General features: G+C 40.8%; 2 protein-coding genes and 1 long non-coding RNA gene across 3 annotated transcripts in view; 2 read left to right on the forward strand and 1 right to left on the reverse strand.

The window, feature by feature from the left end:
• Window positions 1-7,820: 7,820 nt before the first annotated feature.
• On the reverse strand, window positions 7,821-20,786 carry slc9a8 (solute carrier family 9 member 8). Its single transcript, XM_061272037.1, has 16 exons — window positions 20,430-20,786; window positions 18,865-19,046; window positions 18,245-18,325; window positions 17,524-17,582; window positions 12,751-12,834; window positions 12,551-12,652; window positions 12,418-12,452; window positions 11,421-11,564; window positions 11,105-11,240; window positions 10,909-11,014; window positions 10,715-10,831; window positions 10,552-10,634; window positions 10,358-10,469; window positions 9,847-10,067; window positions 9,239-9,385; window positions 7,821-8,792 (listed from the first exon to the last, which is right to left on the reverse strand). The coding sequence occupies exons 1-16, from the start codon at window positions 20,678-20,680 to the stop codon at window positions 8,679-8,681; spliced, it is 1,974 nt and encodes a 657-aa protein (XP_061128021.1). The 5' UTR covers window positions 20,681-20,786; the 3' UTR covers window positions 7,821-8,678.
• On the forward strand, window positions 8,683-10,319 carry LOC133149857 (uncharacterized). Its single transcript, XR_009713686.1, has 2 exons — window positions 8,683-8,822; window positions 9,076-10,319. It is a non-coding gene; the product is annotated as an uncharacterized LOC133149857 (long non-coding RNA).
• Window positions 20,787-21,379: 593 nt separating the features above from the next.
• The window catches only part of b4galt5 (UDP-Gal:betaGlcNAc beta 1,4- galactosyltransferase, polypeptide 5), a 29,583-nt gene continuing 28,611 nt past the window's right edge, over window positions 21,380-22,351 (forward strand). The window contains exon 1 of the mRNA XM_061265463.1: window positions 21,380-22,107. Coding sequence (XP_061121447.1) covers window positions 22,002-22,107 — 106 coding nt within the window. The 5' untranslated portion in view covers window positions 21,380-22,001. The remainder of the gene's footprint in view (window positions 22,108-22,351) is intronic.

Consider the following 22,351-nt stretch of genomic DNA (forward strand, 5'->3'; position numbering starts at 1 on the left):
AAATTATCCTACATAGGGTTTGATTTTTCAGTTTCAAGGCTTTAAAGGCTTCAGCGTGTCAGTTGAGGGGTTGGGGTCGATCGGGAAATTAGGTACCGAAACAAAGTTAAAAGTCTACGTATTTTCAACATATTTACATGATATCTTGTAGACTCATTTTGATTCACCACCTCATGACTCATCATCCTTCACACAGCCACTGGAAAAATAAATTCAATCCAACTCCAAGCAAGCTCAGACTCCTGAAAGTTATTACAAACTAGGGAATTGATGCCCACTCTGAAGCAAAGCAATTGAAGAGTCTTTGGCTGTCCATCCTTCCTTTGCAGCCTAACCACAAACATTGCTGTTTAGCATTCTGGCGAGAGCTTCACATCGAAAACGTACTCTTGCTTCCCGTGTCCTTGTTAATATAGTAGTTACTGAACAAGAAGCTAAGTATACAACACTTTGTGTTGTTTGAGGGTTTAAAATTGACTGTAACATCTGTGCTAGTTTTGATTAGCCCGTCTGACTTTTATGGTATGACATAATTTAGATCGAAACTGGTCAAATGTTTATAATTGATTAATTTTGTTCATTATTTTAGAAAGTGATTGAAGATTTTTTTATTTGAAACTCAGACGACAGGAATATCACCTTAACAAGCCAAACATGGAAATGTGAATGAACCAATGCAAGTAAGGTGTATTGGGACTGTACTAACCAGAGCGAAGCTGTTCTCGTTCTGCCTGATATCCTCCTCTGTGACACCTTCCCCCATAGGGTATTGTGACGTCCAGAGGACACGTCCAAGTAACTCTTATCAACCCCATGACGCACACACACACACACACAAAGAAAATGAGCTATTATCACATCTATTATATATATATATATAAAATAGCATATATTATATATATATATATATATATATATATATATATAAATAAATAAATAAAGATTTGTTGTTGTTTTTTACCCTGCACACCCAGCCTTCAGTTGGTTCTGCTGTCCTATCTGTTGCCTTACCAGTCTGTTTGATAGCTGGTTTGCGACCCGTCTGTCCTTGCTGGTTCCTGTTATTCTGTTCTCCACTAACCCTTTCCCTTTAATAAACCCTTTGGTCCAAGCTGCATTTGGTAGCTTTGTCCCGTTCTGTGACAAAATAAATCCATTTTCAACACCAGTTATCCTGTTCAGGGTCGCAGGGGTGGACACAATATTTTCCCTGAATGAATAACTCGAGTTTTAGCAAGTCTCCACTCTGTGACAGAGATCAGTTCAAAGTGTGGGGTAAATGCTGGTAGCTCTGAAGATTCTGTGCTCAGGGGAATGAGGCTGTTGGCATTCTTAATCCAAACATTCATCTCAATTCATTTAATTTGAAAGTGACTCAGTAGAACGACTGGTTAGGAAAGCAAAAGCCTTGATGCTGCGACTTAGGAAGCTGAGCGGCTTTCTTGCAATCAAAAGATTGCTGGTTCGATCCTCCAGTGACTTCAAGTGTCAAAATGTCTCAGGGCCGCATACAGAATCCCTTAATTGCTTCTCATGCTGTGTCATTAGTGTGTGAATGAGCTGTAGTTATACAGTGTGATCATCAACAGTGTGAGCACATTCATGTGAAAGAGGCAAATGCAAATCAACCACACTTTAGTAATATGCAGGAGAGAGATGCAGATGGGGTGGTCAGTGTTGTGAAAGAACAGCGGATATACCGTCCCCATAATTGACCAGGCTCAGTGAGAGATGAGTGAGATACATTGTCCAAAATTCTCGTCCGCACAATTATGTGCAGTCATTTACATTTCAATAAGCTCTTCTATTACTGCAGAAGCAGAGCATTTAGAAAGAGCCGTACGATATCTGAAGGTTTGCCCAACACCCATGCAACCTTTGAGGTCCATTATTCAAGGTCGTTTTCCTGGGCCAAAAAACGCACAGCTGTGACAAACTGTCAAGGTCGAGAGTTAATGTTTCTAAAACTAAATACATAATTAACCACGATATCTCTTAAAATTTTAAATAATAAATGTTGAAACTGTCGGCATTACTTGACAGTAGCAGCATTATCACAATTCACTTTTTGTTCACTGCAGTGCAGATTATTCCCTATATCATACGGATTCAATAAGTGAGAGACGGGAGGAAAGAGTGCATGACAAACAGATAATATCCAAAGTTTGGGATCATTTCACATTATTAAAGTGAGCAAAAGTGCAATAGGCCTATTTGCAAAGAACTGGCACAACCCTAAGTAGAATTTTCAGCAGTACCTGTACCTTAGCGGCAACAACAATATCTCTTTTACATTAGCAGCATAAAATTTGCCTGTCTGCAGGAAAGGTTAATGAACATTACTGTTAAAAAAAATGATGAAAGTGTTGAGGGAATTTTGGGCCTAAAATTCAGCCCTGTAAAACTATTCCACCCTAATACATGTTAGAAATTTCCAAAAATATTACCCGCGTTAAATAAAAAAAAATAAAAAAAAGACTTACTGAACAGGTTGAAACTGAGAAAAAAAGATATTGGGCAATTCTGATGACATTTTAGAAAAATAATATCATATCATATATGAATGAATGATGTGGGAAATCTTGCTGTTCGTATCTGGCCCCCGGGCCTTGAGTTTGACACCTGTGCCATAGAGTATTGGTTTCATGGTTAAAGTTGGAACTTAACTCCTACCATGGATGAATCATGAACTCTAATTTGATTTGCAAGAAAGTAAGACACCCCAGGAAAATCACTGAACCAGAGACAGAGCACCTGACTGACAAGGTGTTAATCATTTATTGTGCACTCGCAGGCACGTCCCCATCAGTCTAATCTCCAAACCGCAGAATTAGGCTGAGCACATGAAATGCATGGGGGGCCCGGATAATATTATCACCAAACAGACAGCACTTATTTTGCTCAGCAGCATGGAACATACAAGGGCCACGGGGAATAAACACCATAACCTCTTTTTTCTTTTAATTGTGATTCCAAAAGTCAGATGAGATCCAGGTCTTGATTTCCTCCAGACAGGACAAAAGTGGCCTCAGTGAGGAATCATCTTTTTTGCTCAGCGAGAAACAGATCTGACAGTCATCCACATACCAAATGGAAAGAATTACATACCAGGTTTGTTAAGATGGAACCCAAAGGCAGCAGATACAATGAAAACACAATACTAGTGTATAAGTGGGGCAGTGCAAGACTCAGAGCAACCAAGGCTAACGCAAAAAATTCTGTCAACCAAATAGGGCCTACACCAGTACTGCCCACTTAGTGCTGCGAACGAGCCAACAGTCTTCTGTGAGCCAAATGCTGCAGTTAAATCATACAAAACCAGACACACATTGTCTTCACTGTCATTTGCCAGTGTGTGCTATGCAACTTCAAGAGATTAACTTCCAATGTGCCGTCGGTGAGGCAACAGCGCCTGCTCGTGCAAATTGCATTGACTCTACTTTATATGGAAACATACTGCAAGCATGTTTTTTTGTCTGCACGTAGCATAGTTTTATAATGAAAGGTGTTCATCGTAGCACTGCCCCTCCCTCCCCCGTTATAACACCGGGACCATTCTAGGGGGCGCACCCTCCAATTAGAAAACCACTGCCATTATGAATGGCCAAGTCGAGACACGTGATTGAGTCTTTGGTTCATAGACACAATTTTTTAATGAGTGTAAAATGACATGCTGGATAAACAAGAACCCCGACACATCTCTCTGTAGACATTATTCCATACATAAGCTATGCTGCCGGTTCGGCATTCACCGACAAGCTACTGTACATTACTCATGCTGCCACATGCACTTTAGCTTTGTGTTAACACAAGTCATGCAGCTGGGGGTAGGAGACGTAACATGGTGTCCCGAGGGTAGCAGAAGACCGATGAAGCATTCTGCCTTGTCTCAGTTGCTTACACAGACAGGCTTGGTGCTGTCAGGGCTAGACAGTCTGTACATGCCATGAAAATCAAGGGTTAAGAAAAAAAGTTTGTCCTCTTACGTCCCTTATCCCCTCAGCAATCATTATTGCATCATCAATATGTATTCGGTTTCAACTATTAATAGTATTCATTTTTAATAAAATAGAGATTATGTTTTATATATGTCTTATATGAATGTATAAAGAAAGACTTTGAGAACAAAACCACTACATTTGTGGGACCTGCAGCGTTCGAAATAATATCAAGGTCAGTTAATATTTATTAATTAATATTTAGAGTATTTGCCAACACCTCTGGGATTGAGATTAATAATAATTCATTAAATTAAATCTATATTGAAATGAAGCTATACATATATTCAGGTGAATTTCTTTGGTAGCTAATGACACATTTGATATTTAGACCTATTTAATTGGTGATGGATATAATACTGACAACTAGTGAAAGCCCCTTGAAGTCTTGCTATTTAACAAGAGGGTAAAAAAAAAAAAAAAAATCTAGCGTGAACTAGTTATGGCCCAAATATCTTATAACTTGTGCGAAATTCTGACTGAACTCGGAGGGGCGTTCCGATCAGTATTTTGTACTACCGATCACAATCCATGAGTGTGATTCCTATCATGCAGCTTTGGTGTAAAAATTTCAATATTGTGTCGCTTCATGTGCAAATGTCCTGGCATGATAATAAAGTGCATTGATGTTTTTAATATCTAAAGCAATTGTAGATTAGTACAGAAGCCCATTTTCCAGAAGTAAGACAGCAGTCTCTTCACACAGGAGTAAAAAAAACAACAACACTGCAAGACATAATTCAATTAATTTCTTGTCCTACGAACATGACGTGCACGGACACCTGTCCAGGGGCGTATCTGCATGAATTTGTATGAAGGAGCCGATTGCAACACAAAATTCATTTTTCATTTCTACTACATGTAACAATTCATCGGATCCCTCACGTGGATCAAACCATTACCGCCTCGCCAGCTGCTGGGGAAACCATCCCTTGCATGGGATGAAAAATGATCGTACATTTTTATTCAAGTGTAGGTGACTGACCTGGAACCTTGTGAGCAATGCCTCATGTTGAGGCCGACCAGTTTGACGGACCTTGATGTGAGTTGGAGGAATGGAAGCAGCTGAGGTTTGTCCCACATGTTAATCACGATGCACATCATGCATGGTTCTACTTCAACACTCCAGCACACACAATCGGTTATTAATCGGTGCTGCGGATAAGGTTGTTGTTTTGTCAGAATGTTCAAGGACATGTCTCAGCAGAAATGAACCGCCCACCTCCATCCCGGGCTTCATTGATTGTCACTGAAGAAAGTAAACAATCGTAAGAGGGTCACTGTGGGCGTTGACGACTTTTATCAATACTGGGAGACAACCCATAGCAAATCATTCTTTCAAAATTGCAAGCAGTTTTTGGGATTTTTTTTTCCATCATTTGTTTTCCTGTGAAATGCTTTGGCAAGATTTTTTTTCCCTCAAATATTTGATCTACTGCTACTTAATGGAAAATATTTTAGATGCTTCAAACCCTAAAGAAGCATGGCAAATGCAATGCAATTATTGTCTGAGTGCACAAATCAATCTTGAAAGCATTTGTTGGAATTTGAAAGCAATTTGTTATGCAAAACTATCTCCTCCCCTTAACCATCCTTTCTTCACACATACGATGCTCTCGCTTTTATCCGAGTAACAAGTGTGTCACATGAAGCAGTGTGACATTCTGCATTAGTCAGACCATAACACCTGAATTCAGTGTCTGTAAAAGAATATAATAGTCCCAAGGTAGTAGTAGAGGGACATAGTTAACCAAAAGAAGCGCTTAATCTTGATTATGCCACCCGTGAATGTGTCCATGACGGAAGGTGACAGTGTGGCCTTCACATGGCGATCAAATCTCCATGACAGTCACGTTGTGTTTCTCTTTATTCCCCGTTGCGTCACTCTTGGTGGTGATCGTCTACCTCCTACAATGTGCTTGGTGGTTTTATTCAAGGCCAATTTGTTATGGATGAAAAAACTGGATTTACTTTATCCAAATACTCCACAGTGAACACTTTAAATAATCAGCATTAAAAAGCCAAGGTTGCACACATGTCTATTTATTTAGGTTGTATTAATGCTCCTTGTTTACATGCAGACAGTTTGCATATTGATGGGAGTCAAGGTCATTATGAAATCCCCACGACAGTCAAACTCTATCTGGAAAATTTAAAACGCTAAATATCTATTTATATGCAAGAATATGAGCTTATGTTATCTTCCTTACGATGACTTGAGGAAATTGTTTTGTACAAAAATCACATGAGCTTTGCAGTTTAGTACTAACGGTAGAGGTCATGCATAACATTCCTGAATAAAAGTTGCTTAAATAATATTACAAATCGGCAGGCTAAATATCCCCTAAAATCCCATATTGGTCCCAAGGATCATGTTTTAGGTATACTAACAACATTTCAAATAATCTAATTTGGAGTAGAATATTAATTAGTAGCCAACACGTAAATAAAGGTTGCAATAGCACTGGCAGCCTCATTTGTTGCGAACAAAAGTGAAACGTTGTCCAAGTCTTAAATGTAATTGAAATGCAAATGCACTTGAGGAAACTCATTGCCAGGCACTAATGTAAGGAATGAAACTTCTGTCAAACTATTGCATCTAAAATAAAGAATGAGGGGGAATTGCTTGATCGATGAATAAAATCCCTAATGTGGATGAATGAATCTCTTTCGAGCGGGGAAGCTGCGCACATTTACTTATTTATTTGACAACGCCGAACACGAACGCTGAACATGAACAGATAACCAAATTAGTCAAGTGATTTTTAAGCAAAGTACATTGCAATGATATAACGCACTTATTCATGAAAAGGAAAAAAAGAAAGAAAAAACAAAAAGATAAGTGCCTTCAAGGTCAATTATATACCTGGTAACTAACATACTTACAGGGAATTAAGAGTCTGTAATGAACCTTAAACTACAGAATATACAGTACAGTTTCATATGTTACAATTAATTTGACTGGCAAGGCATATTTCAGTAGATCAATTCAAAGTGTGAAAGTCATTCTTTAGAGTCTTTACACAAATTGGGAAAAGTTTCTTTTTCTTTTGATTGTGTTTCTTGAAACTTATAACACCACATTCAGTCGCTCACAAATATTGTGAAGTCTGATATGGTCACCCTCCTAAAATAATCCTGCAAATCATTTTGCATGTTTTTTTTTTTTCAGAAACCACACAAAACTGAATCAAATACTACTTTTTATATGTTTTAGAAATACACAGAATACATGTATCCATACTGACCTGGCACTCCACACATGCTTTGCTTCCATCTAGTGGCAAGACTTGTGGAGGCACATCCGTATCTCATGCATTATCAGGACTTGGTACCTGCCACCACTTCCAAAATTATCTATTTAAAAAACAACAACATGCCATTACATTGCTTGACGAGCCGGAAAACCTTCCAGCACTGGACCCCATCAACAATTGATGGGGTATTGTCAAGACTGAATCAGATCCAGACTGATAGGCTGCATGATGGGCTCTTTGTAGTTTACGGATTCATGAAAAAAGGGGTCTCCAACCAAGAACTGACTGTTTATGAATGAGCATAACTTTTAGAAGAGCAGCAAATCTATAAATATTTTCACATAGTATTCTATTTTTAGATGGTGAATCATGACTCTGATTATGAAAATAAAATCTTGAAAGATTACCATTTGTGGAATCAATCTATGTAATACAAGTTTCAGTTTGGATTAAACTACTCAGTCTTCTGCAATATAATTTATTGAGACGCACCTAAGTACCATCGTCAACTGTTTCTCCGTTACAAAAATAAACAAGAAAGGTCCCATGAATGCAAACCCTTGACTTGATTTATGACATTTTTTATTGACTCACTCCATGAGGTGATTGTAAAAAAAGCACTGAAACCCAGAATCAACACACAAACATTTAAATAAAGACATTCATTTGAGATGACCTTAACGATGCACAGTAAACTCTCCACAATTCCAGTTGTAATTAAAGCTCAGTGTAAGTACAGCAATCTTGCCGGGGATATAAACAAACATTGACCATGTCGTCTGGGAGCCAGAATCACAAATTATAGCATATTCTAATGAGCCTGAAACGCCCCCCCCCCCCCCCCCCACACACTTCTCTTTATTCTTTAGTTGCCAAAGAGCTGCTGTGTGCATTGTGGCACTTTTGACATTACATCCTCATTCTGTAAGCTTCAAATAATCAGTGGGTGCATATAAAGGAAGAAATCTGGACAGAAATATAAATGAATACAATATAAAATGGCACTATTGCACATTGTTCACCTGACACAAAGTAAACTTTGAATAAAGCAGAACCAGTATAAAAAAGTCAAGGTGTTCCTTATATTTCTTTACATTCAAAGAGTCTGTCCCTTCACGAGGGGCAAATGCACAGAACTTCTCATATTCTGTCCAGTGAACTGAATCAACTGTTTATTATGCTGCAGACAATGTGGCATTCAAGTAAGGAACAATCCTTTTCACAGAATTAGTTTGCCTCCCAGTGTTTGCTAGTGCAGATTGTCTGAACTTCCTCATGATGGAACAGACCCCAGAGCAAATTCTTCACACAATCATGGAGGCAGTTAAAAAAAAAAGAAAAAAGGGTAGTGCATGTGACGCAAGTCTGTCTCTCACATGCTACGGAATACGTGAGCGCTTTGTATTTCCGTGTGGTGTTCACTTCACAGAAGCTCTGCCTCGTCATTGTCGTCCTCTGAACCCGAGGGACCCTGACGAACTTCTTCATACCACTTGTTGGTTAGAGTCTTCATCTGGATCCGTCCGTGCATCAGGTCCTGTTAAATACGTGCTCCAAGTTAGCTAAGGTGAACACATACGTCATTTAACAATTCTGTCAAATTCCAGGAGGCTTTTATTCATGTAGTTAAACACTCTGATTTTTTCATTCCTTAATATGGTCAAAATGTGTGAAGATATCTATTGTCTTTAATGATACACCAGTGGAAATCGAGAATTATTTTAAGTTCTTGGATATACAAAAGAGAGTGGCTGTATCAATTTACAAAAATTGTCTTGTTAAACAAATGTTAATGTCCAAACTTTGTTTTTGTATTTTAGTACTGGCACTTATTCTACTGAATGCGGAGTATACACAAGCTTGAAAAATCCATCATTCAGCAATATGCAGAGTACTTAAATTGGCTTAAAGGATTGCCAGCCAAGTGATGGAGCGGCCTCCAGTGTGGCGGAGGATTTCAGTCCGTCTCTCGCCATCTCTTACCTCCTGGGTGAGCCTTCGGGTGAAGAAGGGGTTAAGGTACTTAGCATCAAGCCACATGAAGCCCTTCAGATCCTGTCGCTGGTGTATGTGAGCCTCATATTCCTCCTCTGTCAGTTCTGATAGATGCTCCGACTCAATGGTATTCCCCTGGAGATAGCAAGAAGAAAGTGAGGGTCAGATAATCGGAGAGAAAAGGGTTGACTAACTAGCCACAGATGAAAGGGATGAAGGAAAAGAAGATGGACCATAGAATTAGAAAAAAAGTCCAAATGACACGAGTAGTTTTGAGATCACACTGAAGGATTGAGTGAAGAGACTGCAAAGGGGATTTTAATAGTAGAGAGCAATGCAAGGCTGATTCCCATAAGAAACACATCAAATAAGAAAATTCTGCACACATCAAATAAGAAAATTCTGCACACAAAGAAATCACGTTTCTCTGTGGTTTAACTGTGTGACTCAGTCATGAGAGTGGTTTATATTGTGAAAATCTTGTGCCCTTCATAAACCATCTCCAACCCTTTCATGCTTTTCGCTCTCAAGAGAAACCACACAGTCTGATGGCAGAAGATGAAGGCAATGGCACAGCTTGGACCAGTGTGTGTTACCATTTTTTGCGTCTTGCTCAGATTGATGTCCTTCTTATTCTTGCGCCGTGACTGGCTATCTTCAATATCCATGATGCGGATGAGTGGCATGGTGCCACCCCCGAGGAGAAGGATAGTAAAGAGCACGATGATGATAGTGGTGGTGCCGATCAGTTGCCGCTTCTCGATTGGCTCCAGGCCAAGATGCAGGCTCAGAGCATACGGGATAGCACCTCTCAAACCTCAAAAATGCAACAACAAAACAACAAACATTACAGTAACTAAATTGCCCAAAAGGTGAGAATGTGAATAGTCAACTTTCTACAAACAGAATTTTTTGAGCCAGCATTTTTACTAGTGTAAAAATAAACGTTTGGTGTTCAATTGCGGGTTTTTTTTTGTTTTGAAGTGGTCCATATCTGATAAACACCATGCACTGAAAACCGCTTTATCAGCCATCTTGTGCAAACACGCAAGTGTAGATGACTTCCTGTTTCTCTTTCAAAAATTACTGTTGACCGTCTTATCTCACCACTGAACCACATGATAAACATCATCTTGGGTGTGATCTTGTGATCTCTGCAAAAGTTAAGGAGGAATGACAGAGGGAAAATGTTGACGGCACGACCCAGAAGAACCAGCACCTAGAATGAGATGAGAAAGTCTTCATGGTGACGGGAGGCATAAGCCACTGCCCACGAGTGCCAACATAAGAAAATCACTTACAATGCACCAAATAACAAAAGATATTTCAAATTTGTGAGGGAAGCTGAAGATGGATAGACCGAGGAAAGCAAAGACGCAGGTCTCTGAAAGGAAACAAAAAAAACATCGTTAACGGCTATAATAGTGATGGGGTAATTATGGGAAACGGTGGGAATTAACTGACCGCACATAAAGGCCACTGAGCGTAGTGTCTGCTGCATGAGGATCTGGGTGACAGGAGACAGATTGTGATGGGTGTAATGAGACATCACGATTCCAGCAAACAGGATGGACATAATTCCTGTGGATGAAGATGAGATATTACAATCATACATGGGGGAAAAAAATCAATCAGTCAACCTACAAGTATGTACCTACCAGACAGTGAAATACCCTCTGCCAGGCCGTAGGGAAGGTAAGCAAAAATGATCATCATTCCAAACTCTAGAGAGGGAGTCTTCCTCAAGTCAAAGTGTTTTAGGAACTGGTTTGCAAGTTAAGGAACATAGAAAAGACTGCTGCAAAATAGATGTTCACTAAACAGTACAGTAGCATACCCAACATAAGTGGATACAAGAGCAGAGATGAGTCCTGTGAGGGTCCCCAAGGCAGCAGAACCAAAGAACATTTTGAGGAAATATGACACTGCTTGCAGAAATGTCTCCCAGCCTGTGCTTGTGTCGGAGCGGGAAAAGAAGCCCTCTGCAGTGCTAAAGAAACACCAGACAGAGAACAAAATGTTAACCAAGACTAGTTGTACCTTTGACTAACCCTAGAGGGCAGACAAATTCCATCTTTCAAATGCAAAGCCGAGTGTTTGTAATAGCGACCAAAGTTTTGGCACCAAAATCTGACGACGTATGACAAATTGGAAGAAAATGGATTCTTACTTTGTGAGGACGATAGAGACCGCATCATTAAGGATGCTTTCACCAAACACCAACATGTTCAGGACGGGGTCCACGTTGAGCGCATTAAAGATGGCGATGGTAGCGACGGGGTCTACAGCGGAGATGAGTGAGCCAAAGGCAAAACTACAACACAAGAAAGGTTCATTGTTTGTTGATGAAACTTTCCAAATGATGTGGAAACATTCTTGGTTAGCTAGTTATCTAAAATGCTCCACTAGTTTCTGTTTCCACAACCTTGTAAAACAAAGAGCTAAGAACCTCTGCACTGATTAACCAGTTTGCAGAGGTGACCCCCGAAACCTGTTCACTCTCACCCCCACCCTGCTTTCTCTAAATAAATATTCCCTTCCAAGAGGCGAAAATTAGACTGCTTCCAAGCACCTGAGCACCACACAGGGGTGCTGATGGCTTTCCCCGCTTGCAAGTGTAAAATGTGCAAACTGTCTCTCGTGTGGTTCTTGCATAAAAGGTAGAGTAGGCAAAATTCTATCAAGCTGAACTTTATTTGTGGTCAATCAGAGGCACTTTAAGTAGCGGCCGGTGTGTGCTGACTCCACTTTAACATGAGTTTGAATGTGAGTGGTTATTTCTTAACACAGCCACATACCCAGTTGTAAGAGGACATGCATAATTCATAATTCCAGTCTAAAATTTATGTTGCTGTGATAGAACCGCTTATTTAGCATAATATTGATGTTATTAGTGTTGTTTTTTTAAATTAATAAACATTGAAAAAAATCAAAACATGCTCTACTGTCCCATCAACGTCTAAAATAAAAAGCAACTATCCTCGCTGGTTAAATGAACAGTGTTTGAACCTGCTATTATTCTCATTTTAATGAAGAAACAGCAGAAAATGAATATTTAACAGCAACAAAAACAAGTGTAACATGGTGTGTAAGGGCTGGCTGGAACAACTCTTTATACTCCACTGCATTATTACAATAAACAAAGTTGTGAAACAGGAAGGTCTCACCTATCTGTCATGGTCATCTTGTAGATCACATCTGCCTGTGGATGAGAGAGAGAAAAAAAACAAAAAACGCAAGGCTATTGAACTCAGAGCGCTGGAAATCTATATGACAGAATGTAGTCTGAGCATATCTTACTTGTCCGAGGAAGTAGATGCCTCCTCCTACGATGAAGGCAGAGATAGCCGTACCAATCACTGCAAACAGGGTGATGGAGCCAATGTTCTGGAAGAAGTTACCCTGAACACACATGGAGGGAGGCAATCCGTTAGATCTCAGTGGGGAGGCACTTCAGTATGTCACTTGTATCAATCACACCTTATTCAGCTGTACATCACCTTATGTAAAGAGTATCCTGATTCAAAGATGATGGGCGGCAGGAGCAAAAGAAAGAACATATTGGGTCGGAACATTTCCTCCTCCTATTTGAAAACAAAAAAAAGAAAAGGCCCTATTTAACATTTCACAGTAAAAGAGCAACAACAAGAAAAGCAAAATTATAAAGACAGTGAATAAGCAAACAAAGTGCTCCCCAAAAGCCACAATAGTAGCTCTAGGGAAATTCAACATGCAAATGAGCTTGAACAGTTTTTAACATCCTGAAATTCAAAACTACCAAAATCAAAAGGAGATTCATCGGAAAGAAGGATATTTTAGGAAGTTGTTTCAATTGGATCTGTTACTTTACTGAACTGGTGCACATTTGCCTGCGTAAATCCAAATAGTGATGCTAATACAAACCAGAAAATGAATCTAAAGCATGCTTCATATTAATACTAAATCCACCACACATATTTCTTATTCATTACAATAGTGGCAACAATCATCAGCTGACTTTATACTTAGCTGTGGACAAGGGAATTTGAGGAGGAGAAGCCAAGAAACAGTGCTTTATCTGACAGGACATATTAGCATGTTTGCTTCTAGATAGCTGGATAACACGCGCATGCATGCACGCACACACGCACGCACACAATGCCAGCAAATTCATGCATGCAGAGAACTACAGACTCGAACACACATGCTATAAAAAGACACGTGAATTACCCCTAAGAATAATCCACGCGCACACACACAGTCTCTGCGACCTTAGCTTTCTGATCATTGCAGTGCTATAATGAAATCATTGTTGCTAAATGGGCCAGCCTAGGTCAGGCGTGGGCATCATGTGCTCGTGCAGTGCTCCCTTCTTGTCCCTGGGTCTGTGCATACTAGACCATGTGCTCTCGCAAGAACACATTTACTGTATATGCACTATGAACACGCATGCACGCACAAGCAAGTGGATGTGACGCACATGCATCGTCTGCCCATGCATAACATTCGGTTGAAGGTGGATGCAAAAATCTATAAATGAAGCAAGAAGGAGCCGAGCAACAAACTGTGCAGCAGAATGTCCATGATTCCTTTTAGTGCACGTTAAACTCAATACATGGTGTGCATTAGAAAGCAAAAGAAGGATAGATCTATTTCGGGGTAGTGGCTGACTGGACATTTGGATCAGTTTTCTGTAAGAAAGATCAAAGAGGGCCGGTCCATATTTAGTCCATCTAGTCAACAATCTCTCCCTTTGTGTATAGGCAGCAGTCTTGACAGCTTGTTCGAGCCTCTCTGCCCCAATGACCCCATGAGCAGATGGAGGCGAACACAGTCTGCAGTCATCAGCTCCAGGCACAGCGTACCCATGATGAACAGAGATGGAAAACTGACCCCTTGTGGTGAAAGGAGAAAATAGTTCTGCTGCAGTTTTTGATACCTGAGCAACTACACATGGTGCAAGGTAGATCGTATTGATTCAAAGTAGATCTTATTCAATTGTTATGCTACTAGGTTACTAACTCAAACAGCTTTTTTTTTCCTTTAGGCTTATATGAAAAAGCGGCCACCTAATAAAAAAAAAACAAAAAAAAACAACAACAACGGCAAAAGTTCGACACGAATTTACACTCCCCCAACTTCAGTTTAAAACTAGGTCAACTAGGTCAAGCTATGGGATTCCATACAGAGCATACATGTTGCGGAAACAGACTTCCTTATGAGAGAAAAAGAGCCCATTCAGAAATTCTTGAATGTTCCCGCTCAACTACACTTTTGCCTTACAGGGAAAGTGACAAGGCAAACATAATTCACATCTGAGCCCTTACATGCAGCAGCTTGACAGACATACTTCTGTATGCATGCACAGGTTTAATAGCAAAATAAAAGAATGTGTGCAGGAGTGAGCAGGCACATACGCATAGACATTATGCAACAAATGAAATATAAATGAAAAAAAAGCTTATTCTCTACCCCAGTAAGACTTTGCAATAAATAATAAAATGCACTACATTCATTCATTTATATGATTAAAAAGTTTATTTCTCCATCTCTTTTTAGCCTATGAACCTTTTATTCACCTCGTACTATAATGAATAATCTGGTACATAAATATGTAACTATATCTAATTGTACAGGTTGATGTATTACGATTTGCTTCTAATTTGCCTTGACTTATGCTCTTCTGTCTGCAGCCAGGTCGGCTATGTGAATGAGAAACAATTCTCATTATTCTACCTGGATAAAGAAAATTTTAATGCAGGGTCAGTAATTACGAGACTGACCTACGTGTGAAATCGTGAGGGAGTGAAGTGGTTCAAATTAAAGATGTTGCAGACAGAAGCGATAATTACATTTGAAAAGAAGCAAATAAAAAAATATATATGGAAACTTCGATGAATTTCTGTGTGGTTCCCCTGTGACCGCACATGATGAGGAAAAAGGGCCCCGAAACCATAATTAAAACCGTTCTGTCCGCGTTGCTCTATTTTCTTGGTGTGAAGAGATTGAATAACATAAAAAAATATCCACTGCCCTTTGAGGCTTAAAACACAGCACAACAGTCACATAGAAAAACCCATGAGTCAATGACAAAGAGGCAAACTAGGAGACGGGAAATTGTATTCACTAATGTAGCTCAATGTACTGGTTGTTTTTGTGTTCTAAAAGTTGCTGCCAGAGATACTTTCTAGCAGCATTCTAGTTTTCCGGACCTCAAGGCAAATGAGTGTATTCATAATACAAAAGAGTGCAAAAGAGACTTTTTTTTGTCTGTCTGTGGGGAAAGAAGTGCAGATGGGGGAGTTTGCAGTAAAGGGCAAAGAAAGCAGATTGGTGGGGAAAGGCAAGGGCAAAGCCTGGAAAGGCAAGATGCGACTGCCTCGGGGGTCTTGCTGGTTTGTGGCTGAAGCCTTGATAGGTTTGTAAAATGGGGCAACTTTTGAAACATGCTTGCTGAGAAAGCAAGAGAGAGAGAACGAGGGAGGCAACGCCTGCTTTTAGGATAACTATAGTTTAAACCTTCAGTTAAAAAAATAAAAGTCATTAAAATTTTGAATTGAAGGAACACATTGCTTCTGTTGAATATAACGGTGAAAAAAGCATTTACATAGCAAGTTTTTTTTTGTCAGAGTTCATTTGAGGTTTTCTTGTCATTATCAAATTTTGAGAACCCGGATGGAGCGGTGTTCGCCCTACGCCACTCAGTGGGATGTGGTCTGGCATAATTGCTCGCTCGTGAATACGTTAGCCTAACATGACTTGTTAACGTGATTGGCTACGTTAAAATGGCTCGGCAGAGAAGCTTAAACATTTGCTCCTTTGACAACGACTTGATGGCCGAATTAACGGAGCAAATAGAAGACAAGAAGACATACAACAATATGTTGAAAAAGAAAGACGATGTTCAGCACCGTCTGAACTCATCGATCGAAGTGAAAAAAAACAAAACAAGAGTAGCCGCTCAATAAAAGCTTGCAGGAAAAACTTACAAACAAACGCTGCAGCATTTCTCTCACTAACATGTCTGACAAATGAGATAATCTTCATGTTCAGCTCCAAAACTGCTTCCTCAGTAAATGCATCATAAAATTCAAGAGGATTAAGTCGGTCTAATAATTTTCTTCTTCATTATTTGATAACTATACACCTAAAAAAAAAAATCAGCCAGGGGTAAAATTAAACTCTCCAAACAATTTGAACTGGTGTTTAAGTTTCTAGTGCAACAGGATTAAATAGAACATGGTTTAAGCGCAAAAAATTAAACTGAGATTTCCAAAGAGGTTTAATTGTAATTTGTCTGTAATCCATCCAAACCATTTTATCCAGACAAGGTTTTTTGCCAAGCCTGACGTGTTTTCCTCCGGGCACTCTGGTTTCCTCCCACTCCCCCAAAACATGCATGGTAGGCTGATTGAGCACTCCAAATTGCCCCTGGTGTGAGTGCCAGTGTGACGGGTGTTCATCTCTGTGTGCCCTGCGATTGGCTGGCAACCGGTTCAGGGTGTATGCTGCCTACCGTCCAATGACTGCTGCAATAGGCTCCGGCACGCCCGCGACCCCCGTGGGGACAAGAATAACCTCTTTACATGTGTCAACAAACAGAGCTACTTATTCGTATCCTGATTGAACCCATGACACACATTGATTTTAAAATTCCTTTTAAGAGCATGTTCTGGTATCTGAAGGGTTTCTGTGGTCTGAAGAAACCCAAATATTGGCAAGATTTGGCTTTTAATAAGGGTTATTGGCCGCTTGTAAACATAGTCCCACGTTCTGAAAAGCAAATGGGCACCATGGGCTCATGTTACTGGGGTCAATGACTACACAGAACCCTGAGCGGCCCAAGGTAGAATATTGACGCACCCACTTACCAACACACACGCGCGCACGCAAGCACGCACACGCACACACAAAACAAAAACACAACAGGTCCCCTTGTATACAAAACACTGGCATAACCTGTCCCCTCACTCCCCTTTTTTCTCCATATTTCTCTCTCTTGTTCATTCATTCTTTCACTCGATGGTACAGAGGGAGGAATGTTAATTAAAGGCTGCAAGCTCCAGAAGAAAAACAACGGGGGGGTACAATCAGGGCTCCATGGGAGCACGAATGAACCATGCACAGTGTGAGCAGGTATTGCGAGCGGAAATAGAAGATTTATGACAAACATTCGAGACAAGGCTAAGGGAGCAAAATATTAAAGGCAAAGCAAAAAAATAAATAAATAAATGGGCAGAACATGCAAATGCTAAACCAACAACATTCATACATACAAGAATGGGTCACTGTACCTTCCAGTTGGCCAATTCTTGGAACTCAATGATCTTAATGAATCCTCCCATTAGAATCCCTAGATGGAATATGAAAACAAGAGAGCAAAATAATGTACCACTTTTATTATATAAGAACATTTCAATCCAATTTCAAGCTGTCTGGTTAGAGGTTAAAGAATAAACACTAGCAAAACACTTTAGTTAATGAATATATTACACAGTTCTCCAAATAGTGCTCCCTTTGTTATAATTTACTCATTGAAAGTACCCATGGACTTTAGTGCTCATCACAAAGCTCAGCGAAAACACATTAACTAAAACGGTGAGAAAAGAAAATAGTTTAGGGAGCACTTCAAGAGCAAGATACTCGGGAAACTACAAGTGTAAGCATCAAACCGGCACCCTTGATGGATTGGGATGGTGAGGAGGGCAGTGGATGAGAGAGAAGAGATAAAGAAGAAAGAGCAGTGTCTCCCTGATATGTTCACACGTTGTTATCTCTCTTCAGCAGTGTCCTGCTCTAGACATGCCGAGATATCAATGCAGTCAGGGGGCGAGGGACAAAAAGGGATAGAGATAGATACAGTCCTCTCCAAAGGTTTTGGAAAGGTAAGGTCAATTCCTTTGTTTCTGTTGTTCCATACACAAAACACATTTTGGTTTCGGATCAAAAGATGAACACGACATTACACAATAGAAGTGAAGGGAAAACATTCTGTCAGTGTCAATGGAAACTCACCAAGTGACACAACCGCAACACTCTCTGGAAGAAAATGTAGCTTGAACTTAATAAGCAGATGAACCAAGATGATGCAGATACCTGTTGTGACAAGATGGAGCAAAGATAAAGACCATCTGTCGCAATGATTTGGTAAGAAATAAACATTTGCAAGCAAGTAAGTTCAACATCATCGACTTGCCAATCGTTACCAGGTGTTTTCAAGTTTGACATTTGGTCATTTACCATCCTGGGTATTTCAAACTGGTGATTCGAATATTTGCCAAGAGGGAGTTGTTGGGCATCTGCTTTGCCGTTCACAGGGCAGCCACACCTGAATACATATCCTGCTGCTACATTCTACCACTAGAAGGAATTGCAATTCAAAGAATGCACTCAGCGACTCACGTTTAGCAGCAAAAGGAACATGTCCTACGTTTACAGAGACTGATGTGTAATGCAAACAGTGTTGACGGTGCACTGCTTCCCCCTCCTGAGACGCCGCCGGATGGTGGACCTGCATTTCCTTTTTTAATGTATATATTTATATTTTTTAATTTATTGTTTTTATTTGTTATTGCTACCTATACTACTACTACATAAACCTACAGCAGAGATGAAGACAATGAAAGCCAACCTACCAATGACTAGAAGGCTAAAGAATATGGTCAACCCATTGGACTGTTCTTCTTCTTGCGCCTGGACCCCCGTTTGCGCAGGTAGAATGGCCTTGGGATTTGGGGGTGCTGGCATTGTTGGCTTGGTTGACAATGCTGTGGAGTGGACTGAATCATTTGCGTGGATTTCTGTGTCATTTGTCTTGCTACAAGGAAAAAAAGCAGAGTAGTATGAGGGAGTGGAGTGTAACACAAAATTCATTTCGAAAAGAAATCGTTCTTAAAAAAAACAAGATTCACTTTGAAAAGACCCTTTCTTAAAAAATGTAATTCAGAATAGTTTTACGGCAACATACTTTTACATGAGTATTTTTAGTTAAAAAGAATCAGTAGTCTTTGCTCCAACGAGATACGTTTTGCTTGCTACTTATATTTTTAGCTACAGGTATTCATTACTGCTTGTGCGGACTATTTTGGGTCGTCAGAGAGACTTATGTAATACGACTGTTTCACAAATCTAATGTAACTACTAGTAACAAAAAAACCCAGGGCCAGGCACCCACATGAACAGCGTACAGTCTACAGGGGCCTACAGAAACTAAGGTTTTCAAGGTGACTTGTCTACAAGGAAGAAATCTATATTTGCCTTGCAGGTAAGTTCCATCTTATGCGTGACCCCAATGCAAATGAAGCAGTATACAAAATAGATGGATGGACTATGAAAAGAACAGCTACACTGGCCTCCATATTTATTGGCACTACTATGAAGCTGGAAGGTATGAAGCTGCCTCATCTGGGTTTTTTGGCCAGCACTGCTACCTTTGTTGGACGCAGGTGACCACCTGGCCGACCAACAGTGGGCCGCACCCTCTTCTTACGGCCGCAGTCTCAGTGTGAGATATGCACCCATGCCCTTCCTTGTCGGACCCTGGATGGGGCCGACCTCCGTCGCACACCATCTGCATCTACCCCGCCAGAGTACCCTGGGTCCTCGAGACCTGTTTTTGTGAGGCTCGCCACCCACAGCCCATCGGCTGACCGCTGTGGATCGAATCGCCTCTGTGCTGTTTCATGGACCTTCTGGGTCTTTGGGTGTGTGTGTGTGGGGGGGGGGGGCGGGGGGGTTCACCCAGCAGGCCTGCAGTTAGGGGGGGGGGGGGGGGTGGGGGGCTCACTACTGCCACAAGCGCTTCCTTCCGTGACGTCATCAAACAAGACACGAAAGGGAGGGGGGCGTGGCCCTATTCCTCATGAGAAAAGTGGGCGTTTTTAAGGGCATTCAATGTTTCAATCTTGATCCAAAATAAAATGGAAAATGCTAACTTTTTTTCATTTTCCTGATAAAAAAAACAAAACATAAATATGCCTAGTTAGTGAAAAATCAACCATCCTCGCGTTTACTCTCCCTTTAACACGTGATGTGTTTTCTGCAAATGATGCAAGAGTTCAAATTTATTGGGACAGTTTCTTACCAATTACATTGACAAACCTCCGATTGGTTTCGTCTAGCCCAGTACTATTTCATATTGAGACTGACAGGCTTCTCCACCAATCACTTATGTTCTAATGAACCATGAACTCACACTAACCTGACAGCCGCGATGTCTTCGGGTCTATCGGGTAAATCGCGAGCCTCTTCAATGTCATGCTTGGTTGATGAAAGCTTGCTGTCAGACAGAGAATAATCCTTGTGAAGAGCGTCCATTCCCTTGTCATTTCTCTCATACACGTCCGAAGACTTTACCGCCTCTGTTCGACCTGACAAGGACGGGCAAAGAAATAAAACTGACAACAACGAACACAGAACGTGAACTCTATTGGTTCCCATTATTGTCAACATTAGTTCAAACAATAAAACGAATGTTTATCCCTAAAAAGACTAACAACCCCATGTCGACAGCTCCATGTTTGTTTTTAACGTCATAATCTAATTCCCGAGTATATGCTTGTGGGAGTTGTAGTTTCTAATTTGAAACGCATGCGCAGAAACTACAGAAGCATGTATTTTAATTCGCTGTTAGCTCTTAAAATACGTATTAGGATGGTTTTCCTAAATATTAATTGAGGGTCGACTTCAGTAGTTAAGAGTTTAGTTTTTCATGTTATAAAAACATGTTCCAAATCATAGATTTTATTAAATGGACACCATTTCCCAGAAGCCTTTGCAACGGCGCTAGTTGTCAAGTCCCACCCTTAAAAACTAGTGCGCCCAATGTAATAAACCGATTGCTTCATGTAGGCAGGAACACTCACGAATGCTGCCACCAAATGGAGAGAAAACTTGGGGCTTTATGTAAACGAGCGTCTTAAATAACGCAAAAGATTAGGTGTTTTGTCATGTAGTACCTTAGTTGAGTATTGGCGTACGGGCTGCTTAGAGATCCCCTATGTATTTGACATCTTACCCGTCCCAGAAGGCAATAACCAAAAAATAGAAAAATAATAATCATTGTGTCTGTTTCAAGTGAATGCATCCCCCTACACACACCCACCACAGAATCCCCCCTCCCCTCCCCTCCCCTCTGTGCACGGTGGAGGATACGCTAAAAGCACGTTGCAGTGTTGCTCGGCGTCTACGCCCACTGAGGTGCTGCTGCTCATTTTCCTGCGGGAAAAAGCTCATTACAGGAAGGAAAGCAAGCACGGTAAAGCAGGCAGGGAGGCTGGCTGGCTGGCTGGGAGGCAGAGAGAGCTCAGGAGCGGCCGAGTTCCATCATCGACGTACAGCGTGACAAATAATGGCCCAGCACTGAAAAACGACAAGGCCGCCGGGTTGCTTCGCTCTGTCACCGCCAAAGTCCGTTGTTCCCGTGCGTGTGTGTGCGCGTGTTGTGTGTATGGGTTTTTATGATTTCCACCTCGGACTTTAGACGCATTTAGAGCTGAAACAACCCTTGTCGGGAATGGAATTCGTATGACTGGACTGATTACCGGAGGACCTCTCCTGTTGTCAACCTGCCGTGGAAATCGACGTGTGCTCTTGGCCGCCTGCTGCCTCGGCGAAGCCGCAGAGAGCGACACCACCACACCGCTCGGATCGTTAAAAGCCTACCACTGTCCGAACCTTCCAGCACCTGGACACATCGGAACCGCTCTGTCTGCTGGCTGTGTGTAGATAACGCAAACGTGCCACCGTGTGCTTTTTTTTTGCTGCCTGTATAATGCCGACACATTTGCGTTTCCGAAGAAGGTCATACCTTGGGCTTTTATTCCTTTTTTCGCTCTCAACCTCGGCACTGTATTTCATCTACTCCGCTCCTGGTATCGGTAAGTCTAAATATGTTCTTATTTTTTAATTTGATGATATCCTGTAGGGTGGATTCGGCTGGTTAAATCATGTGTGTCGTTGGGAGTGGAGACATGCGCCTATATGGGCTGAGCTTCATCAGCTCCCAATCTCGATGATGATGATCCTCCACTGGATGGAAATCAAACCCATCATGATAATGACAAATTATAATAACGCATACCTCACTGTGATTACATTGATAATATAAATATGTAATATGTC

The sequence above is a fragment of the Syngnathus typhle genome, linkage group LG2, assembly GCF_033458585.1.
Source record: "Syngnathus typhle isolate RoL2023-S1 ecotype Sweden linkage group LG2, RoL_Styp_1.0, whole genome shotgun sequence".
NCBI lineage: Eukaryota > Metazoa > Chordata > Actinopteri > Syngnathiformes > Syngnathidae > Syngnathus > Syngnathus typhle.